Below are 27,730 nucleotides of genomic sequence, written 5' to 3'. Positions count from 1 at the left end.
TTGAACTCCTGTCCTCTCTTCCTATGTTTTTCATAGCATGTTTCACTCTCTAACACACTAATAATGTGCTGTTTATTATCTTATATATTCTACATATTCCAGCAGGTCAGAGATGATAGCAAGTGTTCGATAAATATTTGTTGAATAAATTTACAAAATGGACAGACCGAAGACACGCACTGCCCTTTTAAATGCAAACATTTTAGCATTTAGACTGCTGGGGCTCCATTCTTTACTGCTGTAACTCTGGCCTCAGTCACCACTGACCCCAATAATACAACAGAAAGTTAATGCACGCCACTCACAGTTCCATGCGTTCCTCCTGTGAAAGTATTTAAGTACCTTATGGCCCTACTAGGCCTCCAGGATCAAACCTTTCCAGAATCTGTAGTTATAGTAATGATCCCATGAAAGTACCAAACTTAAGTTTTAAACTATCACCAGAAAGCATAGAAGTCCCACAAGGAGTTGAAATAGAACCACTAAATTTTATTAAAACCCCTTCCTAGGATTCCTGTATGAAGTTCAAGCATATAGGAAATCAGACACTTGCTCTCTTACTCCCTTACTTATCCTCTGCCACTCTTCCTCCAGGGGTTCCCTTGACATAAAAAAGAAGAGATAGGATAAGAAGGGTATGTGTTCTCTTTCCTTGTGAGCAAGAATACTTCTTTATTTTCCAAGATAACAAACTCATTATTAAAGCATATCCCAATTTTTAAAAAATATGGAACTAATAAACAAGGGGTATTAGGGACAGGGTTGAGTGAGAAAAACACCTGCCAGTGATAAAGGGGGGCTCTCCCATGCCTAGGATAGCTACAGTGGTATGTATTCTATTACCATCGCATAGTAAGGACATGGACTGGAATAGCACTTGAGGTTTTTATTATAGCCCAATTGCTTCTCACATCAGAAGTAAAGCAAACATTATTGTCTGTTTTTATACAAGAAAGTGGGACTCAGGGATTAGGTTACTTGCCAAGGACACACAGGGGAGTAAGAACAGGTGTTCACACACCTGCTGGGACTCTTCTAGTTACGCATGGTTGCGTCCCATTTGTCCCCACAGAGGATCTGGAATGTTTGTCTTAGCTCTCCATGGCTGTCCTTGTTGCTTTTCAAATTACCCTACACTGTTGCTCTGGTGCTGTCCAACACCAGTGATGCTGGGCATCACTTGGGTGAGAGTCTACTTTTGCAGTTTTAGAAACCACCTCAGCCCTTATCCCTTATTTCATTAATTTCTTAATCATTTATCAGCATTTTCTAAGTATAGGACACTGTGTTGAGCACATTCAGTTCCTGACTAAGCTTCTAAGTCTAGAAACAGAGTGATGAGGGGACCATAAAAGAAATCAAGAATAAAATTCAATGAGAGATTCTACCCCAAACCTGGCTAAGGCTTTGCCAGAGTGTTCTGTAAATCTTTATTATTTGAGTTGGTATCAAACCATATCTATTTCTTGAATTCTTTTTGTCTACTTCTAGTAGCTGCTTCATCCCTTTATGTCCCGAATTGCTTTGGTCTGTGGCATTCCACGATACTACTAAAAAGTAGGCATTCTGGAAATATACTGAAGGTGTATAGGAAATATAGGAAGGAAACATCTCAAGGTGAACTTTTAGGGTCAAAAAAGAGATGAGATGTCAAAATAATTCCTGTTTAAACAGAAACATATGCATAAGCACCCTCCAACCATTGAGAATTCACTGTCAATGAAGTAAGTGAACTCTGAGAAGGAAGTCTGAAGAGATCAGAAAACTCTTCAGTGATTATAAAGAGGTGGTGAGTTAAGTGAATTCATCATCTGAGTCTTTGGAAAGAGTATAATAGCATGTCTCCAGCAAACCAGTTTTCACAAAAGTAAATGCAAACATGTTAATAATACTGCGTTGATTTTATTACCTTTTCCAGAAAATTGGCAGAATCAATCCTTTGTGTAGTAATAGAATTCACATCTGTAATATCCTTCTCTATCTTACTTTTATGCTCCTAAACACAGAATTAAGTTAGTTTCACTTCTCAAATGAAATAGAGTTCAGATATGAAACGCTGCAATAAATATTATTATTCATTTCAGTTCGTGTACATTTGCAACATTCTGACATTAAGGGAAGAAAACATTTCTATCAGATTTTCCCATTGAGATTAGCTAAAAACAGTTTATGGCTACATTCTGTTTGCCTCTAGGTTGAGGTCCATTCATCTTTTAAAATAGAGTAATGATTAAGAAATAAAATGTATGACTAAGAAAATAATGAAAATGTGAAGATGACTGAGAAAAAGTTCTTCATGTATAAAATACGTGTTTGCCTGGTAATCACTAAAAACAAAGCGAACGGGAAAAGTATAGTGTAGTGTTTAAGAGAATGGGCTTTGGAGGCAGATAGTCCTGGATTCAAGTAAACCCTGCTATTTACTAGCTGTGCAGTTTGGAGAAAGTTGACTAATTCCTCTAGACTCCAGTTTCCTCTTTGATAATAGTAATAATAACACCACAGTATTATTTCTGAGACTTAAATGAAACAATATCTGTAAAGTACCTGGCACCTACTAAGTACTAAATACATGTTGAGTATGATCAATAACTTTAGCATTACATGTATAGTTAGTACAAAATTATGTTATAGTGCTTCATCTACATAATTTAAGGTAGATTTGCATTTGTTATTTATGAATTTTCAGTATACATCCACAATGCAAATGGAAATAATTTTCTTTACTTTTTTTTTTTTTTAAGAGACAGAGTCTCACTTTATCACCCTCAGTACAGTGCTGTGATGTCACAGCTCACAGCAACCTCCAATTCCTGGGCTTAGGCTATCTCTTGCCTCAGCCTCCTGAGTAGTTGGGACTACAGGCACCCGCCACAATGTCCGGCTATTTTTGTTGCAATTTGGCTGGGGCTGGGTTCGAACCCGCCACCCTCAGTATATGGGGCCAGCACCCTACCCACTGAGCACAGGTGCTGCCTGGAAATAATTTTCTATTATGTATATTAGTAAATACTACAGAAAAACAACAAAGTAGGTGCTTTAGAATCTTCAGCCATATTAACAATGTATACTCTATCATCTGAAGGTAAGTTATTTGTTCTTCTAATTATCCACAAGAAATCCCAAAATTAATTCTGCTGACAAGTAACAAGTTTTACATAAGGACATATATAATATTTCTTTACTTTTTAAAGTATTAACTTGTAGAAGTTAAAATATTTTGGATATTAATATTTTAATAAATAAGTTTTTCTAATCTGTGGGTTAATTTTAATGTCATCAAATTTATTAACCTTTTTTATAATACTTTTTATGTTTTAAGAACTACTTTCGTACCCAAGATTAAGATACCCATTTAATGTTTGCTTTTTACAAGTGGTCTTCATTATATATGGTGTTTATTTCTTTTGTGATATTTAAATCTAATTTTATTTCTGTCCTCATGTATTGCAATGATCCTAGAACCACCTGATGGCTCATTCATTCCTTTCCAATTGATTTGTAATGACAGCTATGTCAAATATAAGGTTTTCACATATGCATAATAAGTCTATTTTATTTCACTGCTTTGGAATTGCATTATAGCATTACAGATTAATTTGGGGAGAATGGGTATCTTATAATGCTGCCTCTTCCTATCAATAAACATTTATTCAGATTTTTTTTTATATCATTCAAAGTCATATCTTCTCTTTTAAGTTCTTACACTTTTGTTAAATATATTTCTATGTCTCTTGTTCTTACAAGTAATATCTTTGTTAAATTACCTTTTTAGTGGGTTTCTACTGGTTTTTAGGATACTATTTTTTGTTTAAAAATGTTTTCAAATTTTAAAACATACAGAAAAGTACAAATATTAAAATCCATATCCCTACTCCCTTGATTAAATAATTCATATTGAAGCCATGTTTGTTTTATTTGTTTCTGTTTTTATTTTTTGATTAACATGTTTTAAAGTAAATCATAGATGTTACCATACTTCATCTCTAAATAAATACATAAGCATGAATTTCCAAAAACTAAGGATAAGCTTCTATATAATCATAATGCCATATTGACAGCTAATGAAATTAACAACTCCCTGATATTATCTATTGCTCAATTCACATCCAAATTTTAATAATTGCCTAAAAAATTTCTTTTACAACTGTTCTTTCCTCTGCCAAAGTAGGATCTAATAAAGGATCATTTGGTTAAGTCTCTTTATTCTCTTTTACTGTAGAACATTCTCTCTCCTTTTAAAAAGAATAATGACTTTTTGAAGCGATCAAGCCAGTTTTCCCACATTTCAAATTTATTTGATTCTTTCCTTATGGTGCCTTTTAACTTGTTTCTCTATCCTTTGTATTTCTTTTTATTTCAGAGTAATATGAGGGTACAAATGAGTAGATTACAAATGAGTAGATTACTTTTGTTAGGTGTGGTTCCTGTTGTAGTTGTGTCCCACAGCCAGGAGGTGTGCTGTATACTTTTACATTGTGCCCATTAGGTGGGGGCACACCAACCTCCCTCACTCCTCCCCTTGTCCCCACTCTCCTTGCCACTCCCCCCAACTTGAGTTTTTCTGTTGTGTGGGCAGGTATTAGTTCATCTACTGGCTTCGTATTAGAATTGTGTACTTTGGATACTTGCTTTTCCATTCTTAGGATACTTTACTAAAGAGAATGCTCTCCAACTCTATCCAGATTAATACAAAAGATGTAAAGTCTTTATCCTTTTTATGGCAGAATAGTGTTCTATGGCATTCATATACCAGAGTTCATTAATCCATTCATAAATTTATGGGCATTTGGCTTGTTTCCACATTTTAGCAATTGTAAATTGAGCTTTGATAAACAATCTAGTGCAAATATCCTCATGATAAAATGATTCTTCTTCTTCTGGGTAGATGCCCAGTAATGGGATTGTGGGATCAAATGGAAGGTTTATTTTAAGTTTGAAGATTCTCCATACTTCTTTCTAAAAAGGCTGTATAAGTTTGCTGTCCCACCAACAGTGTAAAAGTGTGCTCCTCTTTCCACATCTGTGCCAGCATCTGCAATCTCTTGTATTTCTTGTGAATAAAAATTAGTCTGGGAGGCAAGGTGGCCAACTGGAGCCAGCTTTCGACAGAGGCTCCCATCCAGAAGGAGAGTTAAAGGACAGAAGTTTACCAAGTAAGCTGATGGTTTGGAGCTGATCCAAGAGAGAAGGTTGAAGAATGCACATCAACCCTGCTGAGGCGAGCTGCAAGCCCAAGGAAACAAATAGTAGGTACAAAATCCATTGCCAAGAGGACGGGAGTTCCCTCCCCCATGAGAACGGCTCACAGTATACTTTATACAAACAAGCAAGCAGAGTTCAGATAATCTCCTATTTTATCCCACAGGAGAGACCTTCTAAAAACTGTAACTCCTTCCGGGAGGCGCCTGTGGCTCAGTCGGTAAGGCGCCGGCCCCATATACCGACGGTGGCAGGTTCAAACCCGGCCCTGGCCGAACTGCAACCAAAAAAAAAAAAAAAAAAAATAGCCGGGCGTTGTGGCGGGCGCCTGTAGTCCCAGCTACTTGGGAGGCTGAGGCAAGAGAATCGTTTAAGCCCAGGAGTTGGAGGTTGCTGTGAGCTGTTGAGGCCACGGCACTCTACCGAGGGCCATAAAGTGAGACTCTGTCTCTACAAAAAAAAAAAAAAAAAAAAACTGTAACTCCTTCCCCAGAGAGGCCCTACTAGTGGGCCATAGCACTCTCCCGCCAGGCATAAAACTGTATAAAATGGTATATATTCTCTATCTGCAATTCTGAATTCCCAGCACTCTCCTCAATTCTCACTCCAAGGTCTGGAAGCCTGTCCCCCATGGAGTCCAGATTCTTGGGCATTTTCTCGAGAGGTGTGGACAAGGTGTGGGCTGTTGCAGGTCTGTGCTGATTCTGCAGCACAGGTGTAAAGAAAAGACAGTGGACTAGGGAAACCATACGGGAAAGGGAGAGGTGGTACAGCACAGAGCAGCAGCGGCAGTGGCAGGAATAATAGGGCTCACACCTTTGGGGATATTTTGGAGAGACAGTTCCTGCCTCTCTTGGCAACTGGTGGCAGCCACTGGTGAAACAGATCTGGGATGGAAATGCAGGCCCCGTGAGTAATGGGTATGCCTGAGGAGGTACCTGCCTGGGCTGGGCATGGCAGGGATGGAGACTAGTATACTTGTGCCCAGAGAAGGCATACTCCAAGGCAGGGCCAAGTCAGGAGTGTTGCTTTAGTGAGCCTAAGAAGCACCCAGCCCCCAGGGGATCATAGCTGAGACAAAAGCAGGTGGGACAATTGCACCATTCCAGGAAGAGGCAAGAATTGAGAGCTGAGCATGTGCTCTAACCATGCCTGCTCCAACACAGAGTGCAGTGAAGACAGAGATGCCAGGTCCAGGCAGCGGCACAGGGCAGGGCTTAGTCACAGTTTCTGTGAACTCAAATAATGCTTGGCCTGCAGGAGAATATAGCCAGGATAGAAACACAAATTCTGCAAAAATATAAGTATCAGCAACATCAATCAGGGGTGGGGCTGGAACTGAGTGAGCTGCCCCAGCTTCCATTAACCACTCAAGGTTGTCAGGCCTCAGCTACCCCTGTTGGACGGTGGCAGAGTGTGGCAGCCTGGCCAAGGAGACATAGATCTCTCTGTGTCTCAGACAGGTGCAAACCCCTGGAGCATCTGCTCATTGGAGGGAACTGTGTCACAGCCCTGCTGAGTTACCAGTGACTGAGTGTGACAGAGGTGCAAGGTGGGGAAGGAGGCATCAACCTTCCCAGACTAATTCATTTGCTGGGTGGGTCCTTATGACTCCATGCAGCACTGGGGCGAGTCATACTTGAGCTGCCAGCAGACCCCTGCTATCTAGTAGCCGGAGACCTTTGGAACTCTCTCACTTGAGATGGGTGCTGACTGGGACAATTGATTTGGAACTCTTAAACTGGGCCAATCAACTGAGGACTATCCAAAATGGTACCCTGGGTGTGTGGTTGTGGGAAGGTTTGATTTTCCTTTTCCAGTTGTTGCCCATGGCAGACGGGGTAACTTAATTGCTGGTATTTCTCCAAAGCTGAGACTTCAACCCACAGTAACTAATTCACCAGGGTAGGGCAGAGACCAGCTGACAACAAAACAGAGCAACTTAGCCCCAGCACACCAAGCAGGTCTCCAGTGTCTCAGGCTATAGCATTGTAAGGGTCCTTTGCAAAGCTCTAGGGGGAAAAGGTACAGATGCCAGTCCCAGTAGTTGGGCAAAAGGCTGGTTAATCACTACTTCAGGAACCCCCAACCCAACTTCACCTTATCTGTTCATCTAGACAAATGGTGTAAAATAATCATGGGGCAGAATCGGTGGAAAAACTCCAGTAACATGAATAACCAGAGTAGATCAACTCCCCCAAGGAATGACATGGTGGACACAACAAAAGATCACATTCATAAACAAATGGATGAGATGTCAGAAATCGAATTCAGAATTTGGATTGCAAATAAGATTAACAGAATGGAGGTAAAGATGGGATTAGAAATTCAAGAGCATTTCAAAAGTTGTCTCAAGAATTCAATGAATTCAAAGACAAAATCACCAAAGATTTTGACACATTGAGACAAGAACTTGCAGCCTGAGAAATAAGGTAGAATCCCTCGGTAACAGAATGGAGCAGGCAGAAAGGATTTCTGACATTGAAGACAAAGATTTTGAATGCTCCCAAATGCTCAAAGAGGAATAGAAGTGGAGGGCAAAAACAGATCATTCTCTCAGAGAGCTCTGGGATAATTTGAAGAAAACTAATATTTGCCTTATAGGAATTCCTGAAGGTGATGAGGTTGCTTTGAAAGGCACAGATTCTCTACTTCATGAGATAATGAAGGAGAACTTCCCAGACATGCCAAGAGATTCTGGAATTCAGATAGCAGACAATTTCAGCACCCACTCAACCTGAATAAGACATCTCCTAGGCACATTATAATTAACTTTGCCAAAGTTAATATGAAGGAGAAAATTCTGCAAGCAGCCAGATGTAAGAAAACCATAACTTACAAGGGGAAGAATATTAAAATCATTGGCGATCTCTCTGATGAAGAGAGATCTTGATCCCTCTTCAAGCTAGAAGAGGCTAGTCATCGACTTTTAATTTCCTAAAACAAATAACTTTTGATCCAGGATCATGTATTCAGCTAAACTGAGTTTTGTTTATGATGGAGAAATTAAATACTTTAATGACATTTACGTGTTGAAGAAATTTGCCATAACTAAACCAACTGTCCAGGATATTCTCAGACCTATCCTCCATAATGACCACAGCAATCCTCCACTGCAAAAGTAAACTCACTCAGAAACTTTTTATCAAATTCCAAATTCCACAGTGGTGAAAGGATTAAAAATGTCCACTGGACATCCAAAAAACTTGATACCCAAAATTCTACCAGGCTTATCAATATTCACAATCAATGTGAATGGCTTAAATTGCTCTCTAAAGAGGCACAGGTTGGCTGACTGGATACAAAAACTCAGGCCAGATATCTGCTGCATACAAGAATCTCATCTTACCTTAAAAGATAAATATAGACTCAGGATGAAGGGATGGTCATCTATATTTCAGGCAAATGGAAATCAGAAAAAAGCAGGTGTTGCTATTTTATTTGCAGATACAATAGGATTTAAAACAACAAAAGTAAGGAAAGATAAGGATGATCACTTCATATTTGTTAAGGGTAACACTCAACATGATGAGATTTCAATTATTAACATTTATGCACCCAACAGAATGTGCCTCAATTTATAAGAGAGATTCTAACAGACATGAGCAACTTGATTTCCTCCAGTACCATTATAGTCAGAGATTTTAACACTCCTTTGGCAGTGTTGAATAGATTGTCCAACAAGAAGCTAAGCAAAAAAATTTTAGATTTAAATAGCCGGGCGTTGTGGCGGGCGCCTGTAGTCCCAGCTGCTTGGGAGGCTGAGGCAAGAGAATCGCGTAAGCCCAAGAGTTAGAGGTTGCTGTGAGCCGGGTGATGCCACCGCACTCTACCTGAGGGCAGTACAGTGAAACTCTGTCTCAACAAAAAAAAAAAAAAAAAAAATTTAGATTTAAACTTAACCAATCAACAATTGGATTTAACAGACATCTACAGAACATTTCATCCTAACAAAACTGAATACACATTCTTCTCATCAGTCCATGGAACATGCTCCAAAATTGATCACATCTTAGGTCCCAAGTCTAATCTCAGCAAATTAAAAGAATAGAAATTATTCCTTGCGTCTTCTCGGACCATCATGGAATAAAAGTTTAACTCAGTAACAAATAGAATCTGCATACTCATACAAAAGCATGGAAACTAAACAACCTTATGCTGAATAAAGACAAGATTAAGAAGGAAATTACCAAATTTTTGGAACAAAACGATAAGAAAGACACGAATTAGCAAAACCTCTGGGATATGACAAAGGCAGTTCTAATATGGAAATTTACAGCACTGCAAGCCTTCCTCAAGAGAATGGAAAGAGAGGAAGTTGACAACTTAATGGGACATCTCAAGCAACTGGAAAAGGAAGAACATTCCAACCCCAAACCCAGCAGAAGAAAAGAAATAACCAAAATTATAGCAGAATTGAATGAAATTGGAAACAAAAGGATTATACAACAGATCAATAAATCAAATATTTGGTTTTCTGAAAAGGTCAATAAAATAGATAAACCTTTGGCTAACCTAACCAGGAAAAAAAGTGAAATCTCTAATTTCATCAATCAGAAATGGTAAAGACAAAATAACAACAGGCTCCTCAGAAATTAAAAAAATCCTTAATGAATATTATAAGAAATGCTATTCTCAGAAATACAAAAAATTGAAGGAAATAGGCCAATACTTGGAAGCACACTGCCTTCCTAGACTTAGCCAGAATGAAGCGGAAATGTTGAACAGGCCTATATCAAGTTCTGAAATAGCATGAACTATACAAAATATCCCTAAAAAGAAAAGCCCGGGATCAGATGGCTTCACATCAAAATTCCACCAAACCTTTAAAGAGGAATTAGTACTTATATTACTCAACCTTTTCCAAAATATAGAAAAAGAAAGAATACTACCCAGCACATTTAATGAAGTAAACATCACCTTGATCCCCAAACCAGGAAAAGTCCCAATAAGAAAACAAAATTACAGACCAATATCACTAATGAATATTGATGCAAAAATATTCAACAAGATCCCAACAAACAGAATGCAGCAACACATCAAACAAATTATACACCATGACCAAGTGGGTTGTATTCCAGGGTCTCAAGGGAGGTTCAATGTGTGTAAATCTATAAATATAATTCATCACATAAACAAATTAAAAGACAAAGACCATATGATTCTCTCAATTAATGCAGAAAAAGCTTTTGATAATATCCAGCATCCTTTCATGATCAGAACACTTAAGAAAATGGGTATAGAAGGGAGATTTCTTAAACTGATAGAGACTATCTACAGCAAACCCACAGGCAATATTGTATTAAATGGAGTTAAATTGAAATCATTTCTACTCAGATCAGGAGCCAGGTAAGGTTGCCTATTGCCTCCACTGCTTTTCAACATTGTAATGGAAGTCTTAGCCATTGCAATTAGGCAAGAAAAGGCTATCAAGGGTATCCATATAGGATCAGAAGTGATAAAACTTTCACTCTTCACAGATGATATGATTGTATATCTGGAAAATACCAGGGGTTCTACTACAAAACTCTTAGAAGTGATCAAGGAATATAGCAGCGTCTCAGGTTACAAAATCACCACTCATAAATCCATAGCCTTTATATATACCAACAACAGTCATGCTGAAAAAACAGTCAAGGACTCTATTCCGTTCACAGTAGTGTCAAAGAAGATGAAATATTTGGGAGTTTACCTAAAAAAGGATGTGAAAGATCTCTATAAAGAGAACTATGAAACTTTAAGGAAAGAAATAGCTGAAGAAATTAACAAATGGAAAAACATAGCAGTTCATGGCTGGAAAGAATCAACATTGTTAAAATGTCCATATTGCCCAAAGCAATATACAATTTTAATACAATCCCTATTAAAGCTCCACTGTCATATTTTAAAGATCTCAAAAAAATAATACTTCATTTTATATGGAATCAGAAAAAACCTTGAATAGCCAAGGCATTACTCAGAAATAAAAACAAAGTAGCAGGAATCACACTACCAGACCTTATACTATACTATAAATCAATAGTGATCAAAACAGCATGGTACTGGCACAAAAACAGAGAAGTAGATGTATGGAACAGAATAGAGAACCAAGAGATGAACCCAGCTACTTACCATTATTTGATCTTTGACAAGCCAATTAAAAACATTCAGTGGGGAAAAGATTCCCTATTTAAAAAATGGTGCTGGGTGAACTGGCTGGCGACCTGTAGAAGACTGAAACTGAACCCACACCTTTCACCATTAACTAAGATTTAAACTTAAGACATGAAACTCTAAAAATACTAGAAAAAAGTGCACGGAAAACACTTGAAGAAATCAGGCTGGGTGAATATTTTATGAGGAGGACCCCTTGGGCAATTGAAGCAACACCAAAAATACATTCCTGGGAGATGATCAAACTAAAAGAAGACAGCCCTCAGAATGGCAGAAGATATTTGCAGGTTATGTCTCTGACGAAGTTTTAATAACCAGAATCCACAGAGAACTCAAATGTATTAGCAAGAAAACAAGTGATCCCATCTCAGGGTGGGAAAGGGACTTGAAGAGAAACTTCTCTGAAGAAGACAGGCGCACGGCCTACAGACATGTGAAAAAATGTTCACAATCCTTAATCATCAGAGAAATGCAAATCAAAACTACTTTGAAATATCATCTAACTCCAGTAAGATTAGCCCACATCACAAAATCCCAAAACCTGGGATTGGGACAATTGATTAGAGGCAGATGTTGGTGTAGATGTGGAGAAAAGGGAACACTTCTGCTCTGCTGGTAGGAATGCAAACTAATATGTTCCTTTTGGAAAGATGTTTGGAGAACACTTAGAGATCTAAAAATAGACCTGACTTTCAATCCTACAATTCCTCTACGAGGCATATACCCAGAAGACCAAAAATCACATCATAACAAAGACATTTGTACCAGAATGTATATTGCAGCCCAATTCCCAATTGTTAAGTCATGAAGAAGCCCAAGTGCCCATCAACCCATGAATGGATTAATAAATTGTGGTATATGTACACCATGGAATATTATGCAGCCTTAAAGAAAAATGGAGACTTTACCTCTTTCATATTTACATGGATGGAGCTGGAACACATTCTTCCTAGCAAAGTATCTCAAGAATGGAAGAAAAAGTATCCTATTACTCAGCCCTACTATGAAACCAATTTATAGCTTTCATATAAAAGCTATAACCCAATTATAGCCCAAGAAGAAAGGAAAAGGGGAGGAGGTGGGAGAAGGATGTGTAGAGGGAAGGTAATTGGTGGGACCACACCTATGGTGCATCTTACAAGGGTACATGTGAAATTTCCTAAATGTAGAATATAAATGTCTTAACACAATAACTAAGCAAATGAGGTGAAGCCTATGTTAACCAGTTTGATGAACATATTTCAAATTATATATAAAACCAGCATATTGTACTCCATGATTGGATTAATGTACATAGATATGATTTAATTAAAAAATTATTCTAACATCTTAATTAGATTCAGAATATACATTTTTGGCAAAAGACTACATATGTACTCTATGTATTTCATGTTATATCATATTCATATTAAGAGGCAATAATGCTTGATTTTCCTTTATTAGAGAATTAGTTTTCTATTTCTGCCCTAACAAATTATTATAAATTTAGCAGCTTTAAAAACAACAAAAATATATTACCTCACAGTACTGTAGGTCAATAGTCCCCGTTGGCTTAGTTTGTTTTCCTGCTCCAGATTTCACGATGCTGAAATCAAGGTGTTGGCATTGATAAGCAGGGTTCTTATTGGCAGGCTCTGGAGAGAATCTGTTTCAAAACTCATTTAGGTTGTTGCCAGAATCCATTCCCTTCAGTTGTAGGATGAAGGTTCACTTTCCTCACTCTTTGTCAGTTGGGGGTCTGAATTTTGCTGCCAGGAACTTTCTGTCTTTGTATACAGCCAGCAATCTCTCAGAGGACTAGACTCTCTCTGATTTCTCCTTCTGATGCAGGGGGTTCCCCAGTGAAAGGAAGAAAGCCCCATAAATTCATCAGGGGGGTTCTTGGCTTTGTGTTGAAAAGAATTTGAGAGTAAGCCAACTAGTGACAGATGTTTTACTGAGAGAGAGACAGACAACAGATCCTACTCCACAGAGTAGAGGTCCTTTCTTAAGCCTGAATGGGTCCCCTTATGGGACAATGTTAACATTTTTAAATGTTAAAAAGCCCTGTTAGGGAACAGCCAAACTTGACTGGTATTGTCTTGAGGCCAGAGCATGAAGGTCAATCATAAACTGATATCCCAAAAAGTCAAGCACAAACAGTTCATAAAGCATCTGGCTTAGTAATTCATCCATCTTTGGGCAGTCCCAGGCTGGCAACATGCTCGGCAATGTCCTTGTGCAGGGTAGCTAGGGTAGGGCATCAGCCAGAATGGCTACGTTCAGGCTCTCTCCTACATCCTTTTCTGCCTTATCCCTACATTATTTTTGCTATATCTTTCTGCTCCCAGATGAGGAAAGTCTTTTGCCTTTATAGGATCATGTAGTTAGGCTGGGCCCACCCATATAGCACAGGATAATCTCCCTATTTTAAGCAATGTAATGTAACATATTCACAGGTTTCAGGATTGGGGGGCCACATTTAGGGGCCATTATTCAGCCTACTACAATAAATAAGATTAAGTTCCATCACTGAGTTGAGATGGGATCAACTAGATTTCTCTGTTGTGAAGTTTTCCTTTTGCAATAAAAAAATGGCTATTCATTTTAAAATATGGATATTATATTCAATAAATTTATCAGTTGGGATGGTTTTCTGTAGATTCTTTTGTATTCCCCTGTAGACAAACATTTCATGCAAACAAGGAGAATTTGGTTTCTTTTTTAATTTAATTTTTTTTCCCTCCCTCCTTCCCTTTCTCCTTAATGCATTAACTCCTATAAACAGCGAGAAGATAATGGGCATCCTTATGTTGTTGACATTAATGGGAAAGCTTCGATAATTAGCCATCGAGTCCACATAGAATGTTTGTGTAAGAGCTTATATGAGAAAATGGATTTGTGATCATCATGCTTATCCCAAACTCAGTTTCAGAGCCACACAGATAAAAACAGCATTGACTACTCGGGAGGCTGAGGCAAGAGAATCGCTTAAGCCCAGGAGTTGGAGGTTGCTGTGAGCTGGGTGAGGCCACGGCACTCTACCGAGGGCCATAAAGTGAGACTCTGTCTCTACAAAAAAAAAAAAAAAAAAAACAGCATTGAATTACAGTCAAGGGTAGACTATAAGGAAACAGGTTTTCTAGAACATTGAACAGCTGGAGACAGAGGATTTGCTCAGGGACACCTGGGCACTGCTCTTCTACTGGATGAGGTATGGCCTTGGTGACACTAACTTGGGTCCAGGAATCAGAAGAGTCTAACACATGTAAGTATGTTTACAGTGTATGTGTAAGTTCTTCTGGGATAGTGATACAGTTCTTGCATATAAAAGGACAATGAGATAGCAAGAATTGTATAAGTTTTTAATTTTTTTAAAGCCCTAGCAAAATCTTAATCGGTGTGCACATGTTGCAGGAAGCTTGTGTCCCATCAGAGTACTAGAACCCAGAAAACAGCCACAGCTAAACGTGTTGCAGTGTTCTGCCCTGCTTTTGTACATTTCTACACCCCTGGAAAATTCACTCTGAAACTTAATGTAATCATCCAGTGGGTGTGTTGGTGCTTCCTTCTTGTCTGTTTTTCTTTGCTCCCTAACTTTACGATGTACCAGAAATATCTCTTTTTAGTACAGTTTGCATCAGTAGAAAAATTCAATGTTGAAACATTTTTAAAATTCAGTTAAAAAAATTTCCTTCTGATTCTAGCATGCTAAAAACTTTCATGATGAATAAATATTGAATTTTATTAAACGAAATTTTTTTTTGCTAATTGTTTTCTTGAGACAGAGTCTCACTCTGTGGCCCAGGGGTTGAGTGGCATGGGATTAGCCTAGCTCACAGCAACTTCAAATTCTTGGGCTCAGGCAATCCTCATGCCTCAGCTTCCTGAGGAGCTGGGACTACAGGTGCCTGTCACAACACTCAGTTATGTTTTCTATTCTTTAGTAGAGACAGGATCTCACTCTTGCTCAGGCTAGTGTCAAACTCCTGACCCCAAGGAATCCTCCTACCTCAGTCTCTCAGAGTATTTTTTTAAAATAATTTTTACTATTTTTTAAAAACTTTTAAAAATATTCACATCTAACTATTTTTCTTTTTTAATTTATCTTTTGGAGACGAGGTCTCACTCTGTTGCATAATCTGGACTCAAACTCCTGGGCTTAAGTAATCCTCCCACCTCAACCTCTTGAGTAGCCAAGACTAGAGGCGTGTGCCACCCTGTCTGGCTCTTTACTATCTTTAATATTAAGCAGCTTATTGCAATTTCCTTCAGTCTGGAATAAAATGAAACTAAATTTTTAAAATTTTATCTTTTTTTCTTATCAATTGATAATAATGCAGCAAAGTTTAAGTTAATTAAAACAAGATTACTGAGGGAATATGGTGGACTAGAAGCAGTTAGTGACCATAGTACTCTCAAGCAAAGGAGGGTATTTGCAGCAGATGCCTACCTGCAGATAGCTGTTCTCAAAAGGAACACTGAAATCACAGAGAAGCAATGTGGGACCCTCAATGTGGAAAAGAAAATGATGGAGCAATACATTCAACAAGGTTGAGGGGCTCTGTGAGGAGGCATCTACAGGTAAGGAAGATGAGGAGGATAGAGCACCAGGATACTGCACTCACCGCACAGACACTGTGGCTGAGTTGTGAGAGAGCTCCCTTCACCACCACAGGTCTCTATCTGGACAGATAATTGAGCTGCCTAGTATCTGTGCAGAGTCATTACATCAGACAACAGGAACAATAAGGATGTGGTAACAACTGATACTGCATTTCTGCAGCTGACACAATCCTGTACTCTCAGATACACAGTACTAGGTCGGCGTGGGACTCAGCCTTGCAGCAGTAGCCTTCACATAACCTCCACTGGCTTGGGATGAAGTAGTCTAAGTAGAGGCTCCTCTGAGCTGTATCCTGTGATTGGAAGCCAGATGACCTCTCCTTCCAGAGTGGTAGGATCTGAGCAGAGGAGTTGCCTGGGGCACTATAGGCTCCAACATGGAAGCTTTGTGCAACTGCTTCATTGAGCCTGTGGTCCCTAGGGCAACTGGAACGAAGCCCCACCTGTGTCACTTGGTATCTGTATTCCCTGAGCCTGCAGAATGGTTTGTCACCTGCTCATCCTTGCCTCTGCCCTCTAGGTCAGGACAGCCCACCACCCACATGGCTCAGCTCTGAGGGTCTCACACTGGAGCCTGGAGCTTCATCCCTGCAGCTACAGAGCTCCTGCCAAGTTCAAGACACCATTTCTGAGATTCCAGGGCTGTACCTGGATCCCAAGACCCTACTCCTGACTTTCCTCCAATGACCCAGGGCCAGTGGAACTGCCCCAAGGTCCAACACCCCACCAAGGATCCCCCAGTATCAAGCTGCCATTACCCCACACGTTGTTCAGGCAAGCCCAGATCTTATGACCACTGCCTAGATAGCTTCACTCAGCTGCCACTGTCACCTATGCAAGGAAACCCTAGTAAAAGTAAGTAATCTCTATAGTGCCAGCCTCTGTAGAGAAGTCTTACCCAGCTAGCAGCTCCAACTTTTCACAACTCTATAGGAAGGCACTGAATAATTCAACACCCACCACAAAGATCATCAATCACAGGTTTGAACTAATGCAATCACAGGTGAACATGATAAATAAGAACATCTGCATTACAGGGTTCTAGTGTACATGTCCTTTCCTTCACATATCAACATTCCAGAGTAGGAAAAAGCACCATATAAAGACCTCTCCTTTTTTAAAAAAGCAGGAGAGTTCCCAGCAAAGAACAGATGCCCGGTAAACCTATTAGCCTTGAGCCAAGAAAAGAGTTTCGATGAGAAAAACCCTAGTGACATGAAAAACCAAAACAATTTGACACCCTCAAGTTATCACAGTGGAAATATAGTAGTGAAATCCAACCACAAGAGAATTGCCACAATGACAGAAATGGAATTCAAAATATAGATGGCAAAAATATGAATAGAATTGAAAAGAAAGTTGAAAACTAACAAAAAGAAGGCAAAAATTATTTCAGAAAATTAACTAAAAAGTCGAGACAATATAAGAAAGGACAAAAAAGAACTTAAAGAAGTGCAAAAGTCATTTATAAAATTTCAAAACACAGAGGAAACTTCAGCAACAGACTAAACCAAGAAGAATCTCAGAGCTGAATACAAGCTTCTTGAGCTACCCCAGTCATTCAAAGAGGCAGTGAAAAGAATAACAAAGCAGAGGAGGTGGAGCATGATGACGGTTGGGACGGACATGTAGCCCACCTCTCCCAAGTCATCAGGTGAGAGGAAAAGGGGTCTGGACCTTTCCCACGCGTGGATTATTGGTGTGGACAGACAGCTGGAGACACTCAGTGAATTGGCGGATTGCTGTATATGAGGGGTAATTTAAAACCACAGACTCTGTTGTAGAGATTTTTCCCTGCTTGGTCATGCTGGCCAGCAGTCCCTTCCCTTACCGAGGACAGCAGCTTGCAAATACTGGCAAAACCCAACTGACGAAAATTTATTCCTGAGCTGAGGGTTGCACCCGAAAGGAGAGCCACTCAAAACCCTGGGGAGCCGGGCAACCCGATGGAAAATTGAAGGGAAGGGATCCCACCTGGGAAAAAGACATTCTGAACTATCCAAAATGGCAACGCCTTCCCTCAGAACAACAGGAGTTTTAAATAGACCGGAGCATTCCTGGTGGGGAATGTTGGAGGGGGCTGGCAATTCAGGCTGCGCGGTGAACTGGCGGGTCCTGATTCAAAAGGGAAACTCTGAACCACAAAACTGAGAATAAGGTCCCAGAGCACTCCAGCTGTGGGAACGGGCAGCCGAGGGACCCTTCAGCAGCCGCACTAGCCGGCAGCAGCACCCTCCCCCACAGCCGATTGCAATCGCCAGTCTGCAGGAGAACGTGGGAGCAGAGTGGAAAGATCTGTGAAGTGTGGACTCCTGCACTGAGTGGGGAGGTCGGCTAGGACTGCCATCTGGAACAGAGCAGGTGAGGTTGCACAATATATAGGTGACAAACTTTTACAGAAATTCCAAAATAGCCATGGGCCAGGTAGGGTGGTTACCGTGGTAACAATATAAACTGTGAATCAGGTATAAGCTTGGGAACCACTCACAGCGCCACCTGGTGTCCAGAAAGTATATTGCATTATAAATATATTCCTACGAAAGTTAATCCCTATGTCATACATATAGATGTATATTTCTACATATATACAAGAATAATATTTTTGTGGTTGGTGCCTTTTTTTCTTTTCTCTTTTTTTTTTGTTCTGTTTTTTCCTCACAATTTTCTTGGAGGAGCTATTGTTAATTTTTTATTATTTTTTTATAGATATATTTTTTATTTCTATTTTTTCTATTTTTAATTTCTCCTTTCTTTTTTAACTTGTTTATGAACACTATTTTTTCTTTTTTTTCAATTATTTCATTATTATCACTATTTTTATTGTAGTTGTTTTTTGTTGTTGTTGTCATGGGTGTTGTCTGTATGTCTATGTGTCTCTGTTTGTGCATCTATGGGCTCGTGTGTCTGATAGCCTTTGTATCTGTTTATTTGCTCATTTGGTCTCAATGGGCTTGGTGTTACGACCTGCAATTCTGAGCTCCCAGCACACCCCTCCACTCTCACTCTGTGGTCTGGAGGCCTGTCCCCCAGGAGTCCAGATTCTTGGGTGATTTCTCGAGAGGTGTAGACAGGACCTGGACTGCAGCTGGACAGTGCTGATTCTGTAGTATGGGAGTGAGGAGATGACGGTCGGCTGAGAGGGAATCATGCCAGAGCAGCAGTGCCCCAAGTGCAGAGCAGCAGCCGTCTTTAGCAATAACAAGGCCCACCCCCGGATATCCCGATGCCACTCCCCCTGTCTCCCTGGGCAACCAGAGGAGGCCAGGCATCTTCTCAGATGGCAACCACTGCGGAACAGATCTGGGACTGAAACACAGGCCCTGTGAGTAAAGGGTTTGCCTGAGGCAGTACTGACCTGAGTGGAACGCGGGGACTAGAAAACACATGCGCAGAGCCAGGAAACTCCCAGGGCGGGGCTGACCCAGAGGACCACTTTACTGAGCCTAAGACACATCTGCCCTCAGGGGATTATCAGCCTATAGGCAAAGGAGGACAGGAGGCTAGAGCTGATAACTCACTGTGCTGCGAATACAAACCTGCAGAAGTAAAGACGGCCTGAAGCACAGGTTCTGGGAACTCGAATCAGCTCCTCTTCTGCAGAGGAATTTAGCAGGGACAGAAACAAACTCCCACAGGGTTTTTCTGTTCTGCCAGTGACATCAATAAAGGGCGGGGCTGGGACTGAGTGAACACCCCCCAGCCTCCATCAAGCGCCAGAGGTTGACAGGCCTCACCGCCCCCTGCTGGATACAGGCAGAGAGCAGTGGCCTGGCTGAGCAGATACAGACTTCCTTGTGATTCAGGCAGGTGCAAACCTCTGGAATATCTGCTCACTGGAGACAACTGACTGGGTTACAGCTCCGTGGGGCTAGCAGTGACTGGGTGTGACAGAGCTGCAAGGTGGGGAAGGAGGCATCAACCTTCCAAGACTAATCTATTTTCTGGGTGGGTCCTCTGGACTTCACGGACCACCGGAGCAAGTCATATTTGAGTTGTCACCAGACCCGTGTGTTCCACTTGCCAGTGACGTTTTAAACTCTCCCACCTGAGACAGGTGCTGACTGAGACAATTAATTTGGACCTTTTGAACCAAGCCAATTGCCTGAGGACTATTCAAGTGGTGCCCTGGGTGTGTAGTCGTAGGAAGGTTTGATTTTCCTTTTCTAATTGTTGCCTGTGGGGGGCGGGGCAACTTAATTGCTGGTATTTCTCCACAGCTGATATTGCAACCCAGAGTAACTGTTTCACTAGAGGTGAACAGAGACCAGCTGAAAACAAGACAGAACCACTTAGCCCCACCCCATCAAATAGGTCCCCAACATCTCAAGCTGTTGTACTGCACAGGTCCTTGACAAGGCTCCAGGGGAAAAATCAAATGGTGTAAAGTAATCATGGGGTGCAGTCAGCGGGAAAACTCTGGTAACATGAATAACCAGAATAGATCAACCTCCCTAAGGAAAGATATGACAGATATAACTGAAGATCCCATTCATAAACAGGTGGCCGAGATGTCAGAAATCGAATTCAGAATTTGGATTGCAAACAAGATTAACAGAATGGAGGAAAATTTGGAATTAGAAATCTGAACAGCAATTCAAAAGTCAGAATTAGAAATTCGAAGAGAAATTCAAAAATTGTCTCAAGAATTTAATGAATTTAAAGACAAAACCACCAAAGATTTTGATGCACGGAACCAAGAATTTGCAGCCCTCAAAGATCTGAAAAACACAGTAGAATCCCTCAGTAACAGAGTGGAACAGGCAGAAGAAAGGATTTCTGACATTGAAGACAAGGCATTTGAATGCTCCCAAACTCTCAAAGAAGAAGAGAAATGGAGAGCAAAAACAGATCATTCTCTCAGAGAGCTCTGGGATAATTTGAAGAAGGCTAGTATCTGCCTCACTGGAATCCCTAAAAGTGATAAAGTGGCCTCGCACAGCACAGAGGCCCTTCTCCATGAAATTATGAAAGAAAAATTTCAAGATATGTCAAGAGATTCTGAAATCCAGATAGCAGACAGTTTAAGAATCCCAGCACGACTCAATCCAAATGAGACATCCCCAGGCATATCACAATTAACTTCACTAGTGTCAATATGAAGGAGAAAATTCTGAAAGCAGCTAGACGCAAGAAATCTATTACCTACAAAGGGAAGAATATTAGAATGACTGCAGATCTCTTTGCTGAAACCTTTCAAACCAGAAGAGGGTGGTCATCGACTTTTAATCTCCTAAAGCAAAATAACTTTCAGTCCTGGATCTTGTATCCAGCTAAACTGAGTTTCGTTTATGATGGAGAAATTAAATACTTTAGTGACATTCATATGTTGAAGAAATTTGCCATAACCAAACCAGTTCTCCAGGATATTCTCAGACCTATCCTCCATAATGACCAGCCCAATTCTCTACCACAAAAATAAACTCACTCAGAAACTTTTGATCAAACTCCAACTTCCACAATGGCGAAAGGATTAAAATTGTCCACTGGACTTTTGAAAAACTGGATACCCAAAATTTTACCAGACCTATCAATATTCTCCATTAATGTGAATGGCTTAAACTGTCCTCTAAAGAAGCACAGGTTAGTTGACTGGATACAAAAACTCAGGCCATATATTTGCTGCATACAAGAGTAATATCTTACCTTAAAAGATAAATATAGACTCAGGGTGAAAGGATGGTCATCCATATTTCAGGCAAATGGTAATCAGAAAAAAGCAGGTGTTGCAATTCTATTTGCTGACACAATAGGCTTTAAACCAACAAAAGTAAAGAAAGATAAGAATGGTCACTACATATTTGTTAAGTGTAATACTCAATATGATGAGATTTCAATTATGAATATTTATGCACCCAACCAGAATGTGCCTCAATTTACAAAGAAACTCTAACAGACATGAGCAACTTGATTTCCTCCAGCTCCATAATAGTCGGAGATTTTAACACTCCTGTGGCAGTGCTGGATAGATCCTCCAATAAGAAGCTAAGCAAAGAAATTTTAGATTTAAACCTAACCATCCAACATTTGGGTTTAGCAGACATCTACAGAACATCTCATCCCAACAAAACTGAATACACATACTTCTCTTCAGCTCATGGAACATACTCCAAAATTGATCACATCTTAGGTCACAAGTCTAACCTCAGTAAATTTAAAGGAATAGAAATTATTCCTTGCATCCTCTCAGACTACCATGGAATAAAAGTTGAACTCAGTAACAACAGGAATATGCACACTCATACAAAAACATGGAAGCTAAATAACCTTATGCTGGATGATAGCTGGGTCAGAGATGAGATTAAGAAGGAAACTGCAAAATTTTTGGAACAAAATGACAATGAAGACACGAATTATCAGAACCTCTGAGATAATGCAAAGGCAGTCCTAAGAGGGAAATTTATAGCACTGCAAGCCTTCCTCAAGAGAATGGAAAGAAAGGAAGTTAACAACTTAATGGGACATCTCAAGCAACTGGAAAAGGAAGAACATTCCAACCCCAAATCCAGTAGAAGAAAAGAAATAACCAAAATTAGAGCAGAATTAAATGAAATTGAAAACAAAAGAATTATACACCAGATCAATAATTCAAAAAGCTGGTTTTTTTTAAAAGGTCAATAAAATAGATAAACCTTTGGCTAACCTAACCAGGAAAAAAAGAGTAAAATCTCTAATTTCATCAACCAGAAATGACAAAGATGAAATAACAACAGACTCCTCAGAAATTCAAAAAAACCTTAATGAATATTACAAGAAACTTTATTCTCAGAAATATGAAAATCTGAAGGAAATTGACCAATACTTGGAAGCACGTCACCTTCCAAGACTTAGCCAGAATCAAGTGCAAATGTTGAACATTCCAATATCAAGTTCTGAAATAGCATCAACCATACAAGATCTCCCTAAAAAGAAAAGCCTGAGACCAGATGGCTTCATGTCAGAATTCTACCAAACCTTTAAAGAGGAACTAGTGCCTATATTACTCAACCTGTTCCAAAACGTAGAAAAAGAAGGAAGACTACCCAACATGTTTTATGAAGCAAACATCACTCTGATCCCCAAACCAGGAAAAGACCCAACAAGAAAAGAAAATTATAGACCAATATCACTAATGAATATAGACGCAAAAATATTCAACAAGATCCTAATAAACAGAATCCAGCAACATATCAAACAAATTATATATCATGACCAAGTTGGTTTTATCACAGGGTCTCAAGGCTGGTTTAATATACAGCCTTGAGTATAATATAAATCCATAAGTATAATTCAGCACATAAACAAATTTAAAAACAAAAACTATAGGATTCTCTCAATTGACGCAGAAAAAGCTTTTGATAATATCCAGCATCTCTTCATGATCAGAACACTGAAGAAAATTGGTACAGAAGGAACATTTCTTAAACTGATAGAATCCATCTACAGCAAACCCACAGCCAATATTGTATTGAATGTAGTTAAACTGAAATCATTTCCACTCAGATCAGGAACCAGACAAGGCTGCCCATTGTCTCCACTGATCTTTAACAGTGTGATGGAAGTTTTAGCCATCACAATTGGGGAAGAAAAGGCGATCAAGAGTATCCATATAGGGTCAGAAGAGATCAAACTTTCGCTCTTGGCAGATGATATGATTGTGTATCTGGAAAACACCAGGGATTCTACTATAAAACTTTTAGAAATGATCAAGGAATACAGAAGCGTCTCAGGTGACAAAATCAACATTCATAAATCGGTAGCCTTTATATATACCAACAATAGTCAAGCTGAAAAAACAGTTAAGGACTCTATTCTGTTCACAGTAGTGCCAAAGAAGATGAAATATTTGGGAGTTTATCTAACAAAAGACGTGAAAGATGTCTATATAAAGAGCTATGAAACTCTAAGAAAAGAAATAGCTGAAAATGTTAACAAATGGAAAAACATACCATGCTCATGGCTGGGAAGAATCAACATTGTTAAAACGTCCACACTATCTAAAAGCAATGCAATCCCTATTAAAGCCCCAATGTCATACTTTAAAGATCTTGAAAAAATAATACTTAGCTTTATATGGAATCAAAGAAAACTTCAATTAGCCAAGACATTTCTCAGAAATAAAAACAAAGCAGGAGGAATTACACTACCAAACCTCAGACTATATTATAAATCGATAGTGATCAAAACAGCATGGTACTGGCACAAAAACAGAGAAGTAGATATCTGGAACAGAATAGAGAACCAAGAGATGAATCCAGCTACTTACCATTATTTGATCTTTGACAAGCCAATTTAAAACATTCAGTGGGGAAAAGAGTCCCTATTTAACAAGTGGTGCTGGGTGAACTGGCTGGCAACCTGTAAAAGACTGAAATGGGACCCATTCCTTTCACCACTAACTAAGATAGACGCTCACTGGAGTAAAGACTTAAACTTAAGACATGAGACTATAAAAATACTAGAAAAGAGTGCAGGGAAAACCCTTGAAGAAATCGGTCTGGGCGACTATTTTATGAAGAGGACCCCCTGGGCAATTGAAGCAGCTTCAAAAATACACTACTGGGACCTGATCAAACTAAAAAGCTTCTGCACAGCCAAGAACATGGTAAGTAAAGCAAGCAGACAGCCCTCAGAATGGGAGAAGATATTTGCAGGTTATGTCTCCGACAATGGTTTAATAACCAGAATCCACAAAGAACTCAAATGTATAAGCAAGAGAAGGACACGTGATCCCATCACAGGCTGGGCAAGGGACTTGAAGAGAAACTTCTCTGAAGAAGACAGGCACATGGCCTACAGACATTTAAAAAAATGCTCATCATCTTTAATCATCAGAGAAATGCAGATCAAAACTACCTTGAGATACCATCTAACTCCAGTAAGATTAGCCCATATCACAAAATCCCAAGACCAGAGATGTTGGTGTGGATGTGGAGAAAAGGGAACACTTCTGCACTGCTGGTGTGAATTCAAATTAGTACATTCCTTCTGGAAAGATGTTTGGAGAACACTTAGAGATCTAAAAATAGACTTGCCGTTCAATCCTATAATTCCTCTACTAGATATATACCCAGAAGACCAAAAATCACATTACAACAAAGATATTTACACCACAATGTTTATTGCAGCCTAATTCACAATTGCTAAGTCATGGAAAAAGCCCAAGTGCCCATCGATCCACAAATGGATTAATAAACTGTGATATATGTACACCATGGGATATCATGCAGCCTTTAAGAAAGATGGAAACTTTACCTTGTCATGTTTACATAGATGGACCTGGAACATATTCTTCTTAGTAAAGTATCTCAAGAATGGAAGAAAAAGTATCCAATGTACTCAGCCCTACTATGAAACTAATTTTTGCTATAACCCAGTTATAACCTAAGAATATGGGGAATGGGGAGAGGGAGGGGAGGGAGGGGGGAGGATGGGCAGAGGGAGGGTGATAGGTGGGATTACACCTGTGGTGCATCTTACAAGGGTACATGTGAAACTTAGTAAATGTAGAATATAATTGTCTTAACACAATAACTAAGAAAATGCCAGGAAGGCTATATTAACCAGTGTGATGAAAATGGGTCAAACTGTTCACACAACTAATGTATGGTGCCCCATGACTGCATTAATATACACAGCTATGATTTCATATTAATAAAAAAAAGAATAACAAAGCAGAGAAACTCAGAGATATGTGGGACTACGTGAAGTCAACCAACATATGAATTATAAGTATCCCGAAAGGAGAAGAAGAAAAAGCTAAAAACATGAAAAATCTATTCAAAGTAATTATGGAGGAAAACTTCCCTTGCAGTTCTAGAGACCCAAACATACAGAAACAAGATGGTAATTGAATACCATGAAGATTCATAGGAAAAAAGGACATCTCTAAGACACATAGTAATCAACCTGGCTGAAGTCAAAATAGAGGAGAAAATTCTATAAGCAGCAAGATGAAAGCAACAACAACTAACCTACAGAAGGCTAGCCCATCAGGCTAGCTCCAGAATTCTCAGCAGAAACCTTACAAGTCAGAAAGGGTGAGGCTCCATCTTCAATCTTCTTAAACAGAACAACTTCCTACCTAAAATTTTGTATCCTGCAGAACAAAGTTTCACAACTGATGGAGAAATTAAGTCTTTTCCAGACAAGAAAACACTGAGGAAATTTGTCATAACCAGATGTCCCCTGAGGGAAATAATCAGAACTGCATTATACATATATCAACACAATAGACACCCACTTGTGTAAAATCACCCCCCCAAATTAAAGCTCACAGCTCTTTTAAATAATAGCACAAGAGGGAAAATAAAGCAATAAGATATTACCCAACAAGATGAACATAAAGGCATAGCACATTATTAATTCTATCACTCAACATTAATAGTTTAAATGCATCATGCAAAAGATATTGACTGGCTGAATAAATTAAAACACACACACACGACCCAAGTATTTATTGTGTCTGGGAAATACATCTAAACCACAAGGATGAACGCAGGCTCAATGTGAAAGGATGGGAAAAAATATTCTATGCAAATGGAAACCAAAAGAGGGTGAGTGTGACCATTCTCCTATCAGAGAAAATTGACTTTAAATTGACAATGGTAAAGAAAGACAAAGATGGTCATTATATAATGATAAAAGGAGTAATTCAACAAGAAGATATAACAATCCTAAACATAGGAGCTACCAGATTCATAATGCAAATTCTACTAGATCTAAGCAAAGAGATAAATAGCATTATAATTGCTGGAGACTTCAACACCCCAGTGACAAAGCTGCAGAGATATCATCAGAGCAGCAAAAAAAAATAAACATTGGACTTAAACAGGACCCTAGAATCAATGGAACTAATAGACATTTATAGAAAACATGTCTCAGAAAATTGAAAGGAAGAAAATAATACCATGCATCTTTTCAGACCACAGTGGAATAACACTAGAAAGCAATTTCAAGAGTAATACTCAAATATACACAAAGTCATGAAAATTAAACAACCAGATGCTAAATAATTATTGGGTAAATAATGAAATTAAGATGGAAATGAAAAGATTCCTTGAACTGAATGGCAAAGGGGACACAAGCTATTGCAATCTATGGAATTCATCAAAAACATTCCTAAGTGGAAAATTCATATCCTTAAATGCCAACATCAAAAAGACAGAGAGATTACAAATTAACAACCTTTATTACATCTCAAGGAACTAGGAAGGGATTATTTTAAAGAACAAACCAAAAAAACCATACTCAAAACCAGCAGAAGAGAAAAACTAAAGTCAGAGCAGAACTAAATGAAACAGAAAACAAAGGAGTTTTTTTTTTTTTGGTTTTTTTTGCGGTTGTTGGCGTGGGGCTGGGTTTGAACCCACTACCTCCGGTATTTGGGGCTGATGCCCTACTCCTTTGAGCCACAGGTGCCTTCCAACAAAGGATATTTCTAATACAACTAAAAGTAGAACTACCAATATATCTGGCAATCCCACCATCGGTTATCTATCCAAAGGAAAGAAGTTAGTTTATCAAAACGATACCTGCACTTAAATGTTTATTGCAGCACAATTCATCATTGCAAAGATCTGGAATCAACCCAAGTGCCCATGAGTTTGTGACTGAATTAACAAAATGTAGTATTTGTTTACCATGGAGTACTATTCAGCATAAAAAGGATGAATTAATGTCTTTTGTAGCAATTTAGAAGGAATTGAAGACATTAGGCTAAGTAAGGCATCTCAAGAACAGAGAAACAAACATCATCACATGTACTCTGTAATAAGCTGTGAGATGGGCACAG

General features: G+C 39.2%; 1 protein-coding gene across 1 annotated transcript in view; it reads right to left on the bottom strand.

Annotated features, from left to right (window-relative positions):
- LOC128580659 (protein CC2D2B-like) overlaps positions 1–27,730 on the bottom strand; it is a 121,539-nt gene that overhangs the window by 13,961 nt on the left and 79,848 nt on the right. The window contains 1 exon segment of the mRNA XM_053582844.1: positions 1,910–1,996. Within this exon segment, the coding sequence (XP_053438819.1) occupies positions 1,910–1,996 (87 nt within the window).

This window comes from Nycticebus coucang, chromosome 3 (assembly GCF_027406575.1).
Source record: "Nycticebus coucang isolate mNycCou1 chromosome 3, mNycCou1.pri, whole genome shotgun sequence".
NCBI classification, from domain to species: Eukaryota; Metazoa; Chordata; class Mammalia; order Primates; family Lorisidae; genus Nycticebus; species Nycticebus coucang.
The sequence above is the reverse complement of the archived record's forward strand: the minus strand, read 5'-3'. Positions and strand labels throughout refer to the sequence as shown.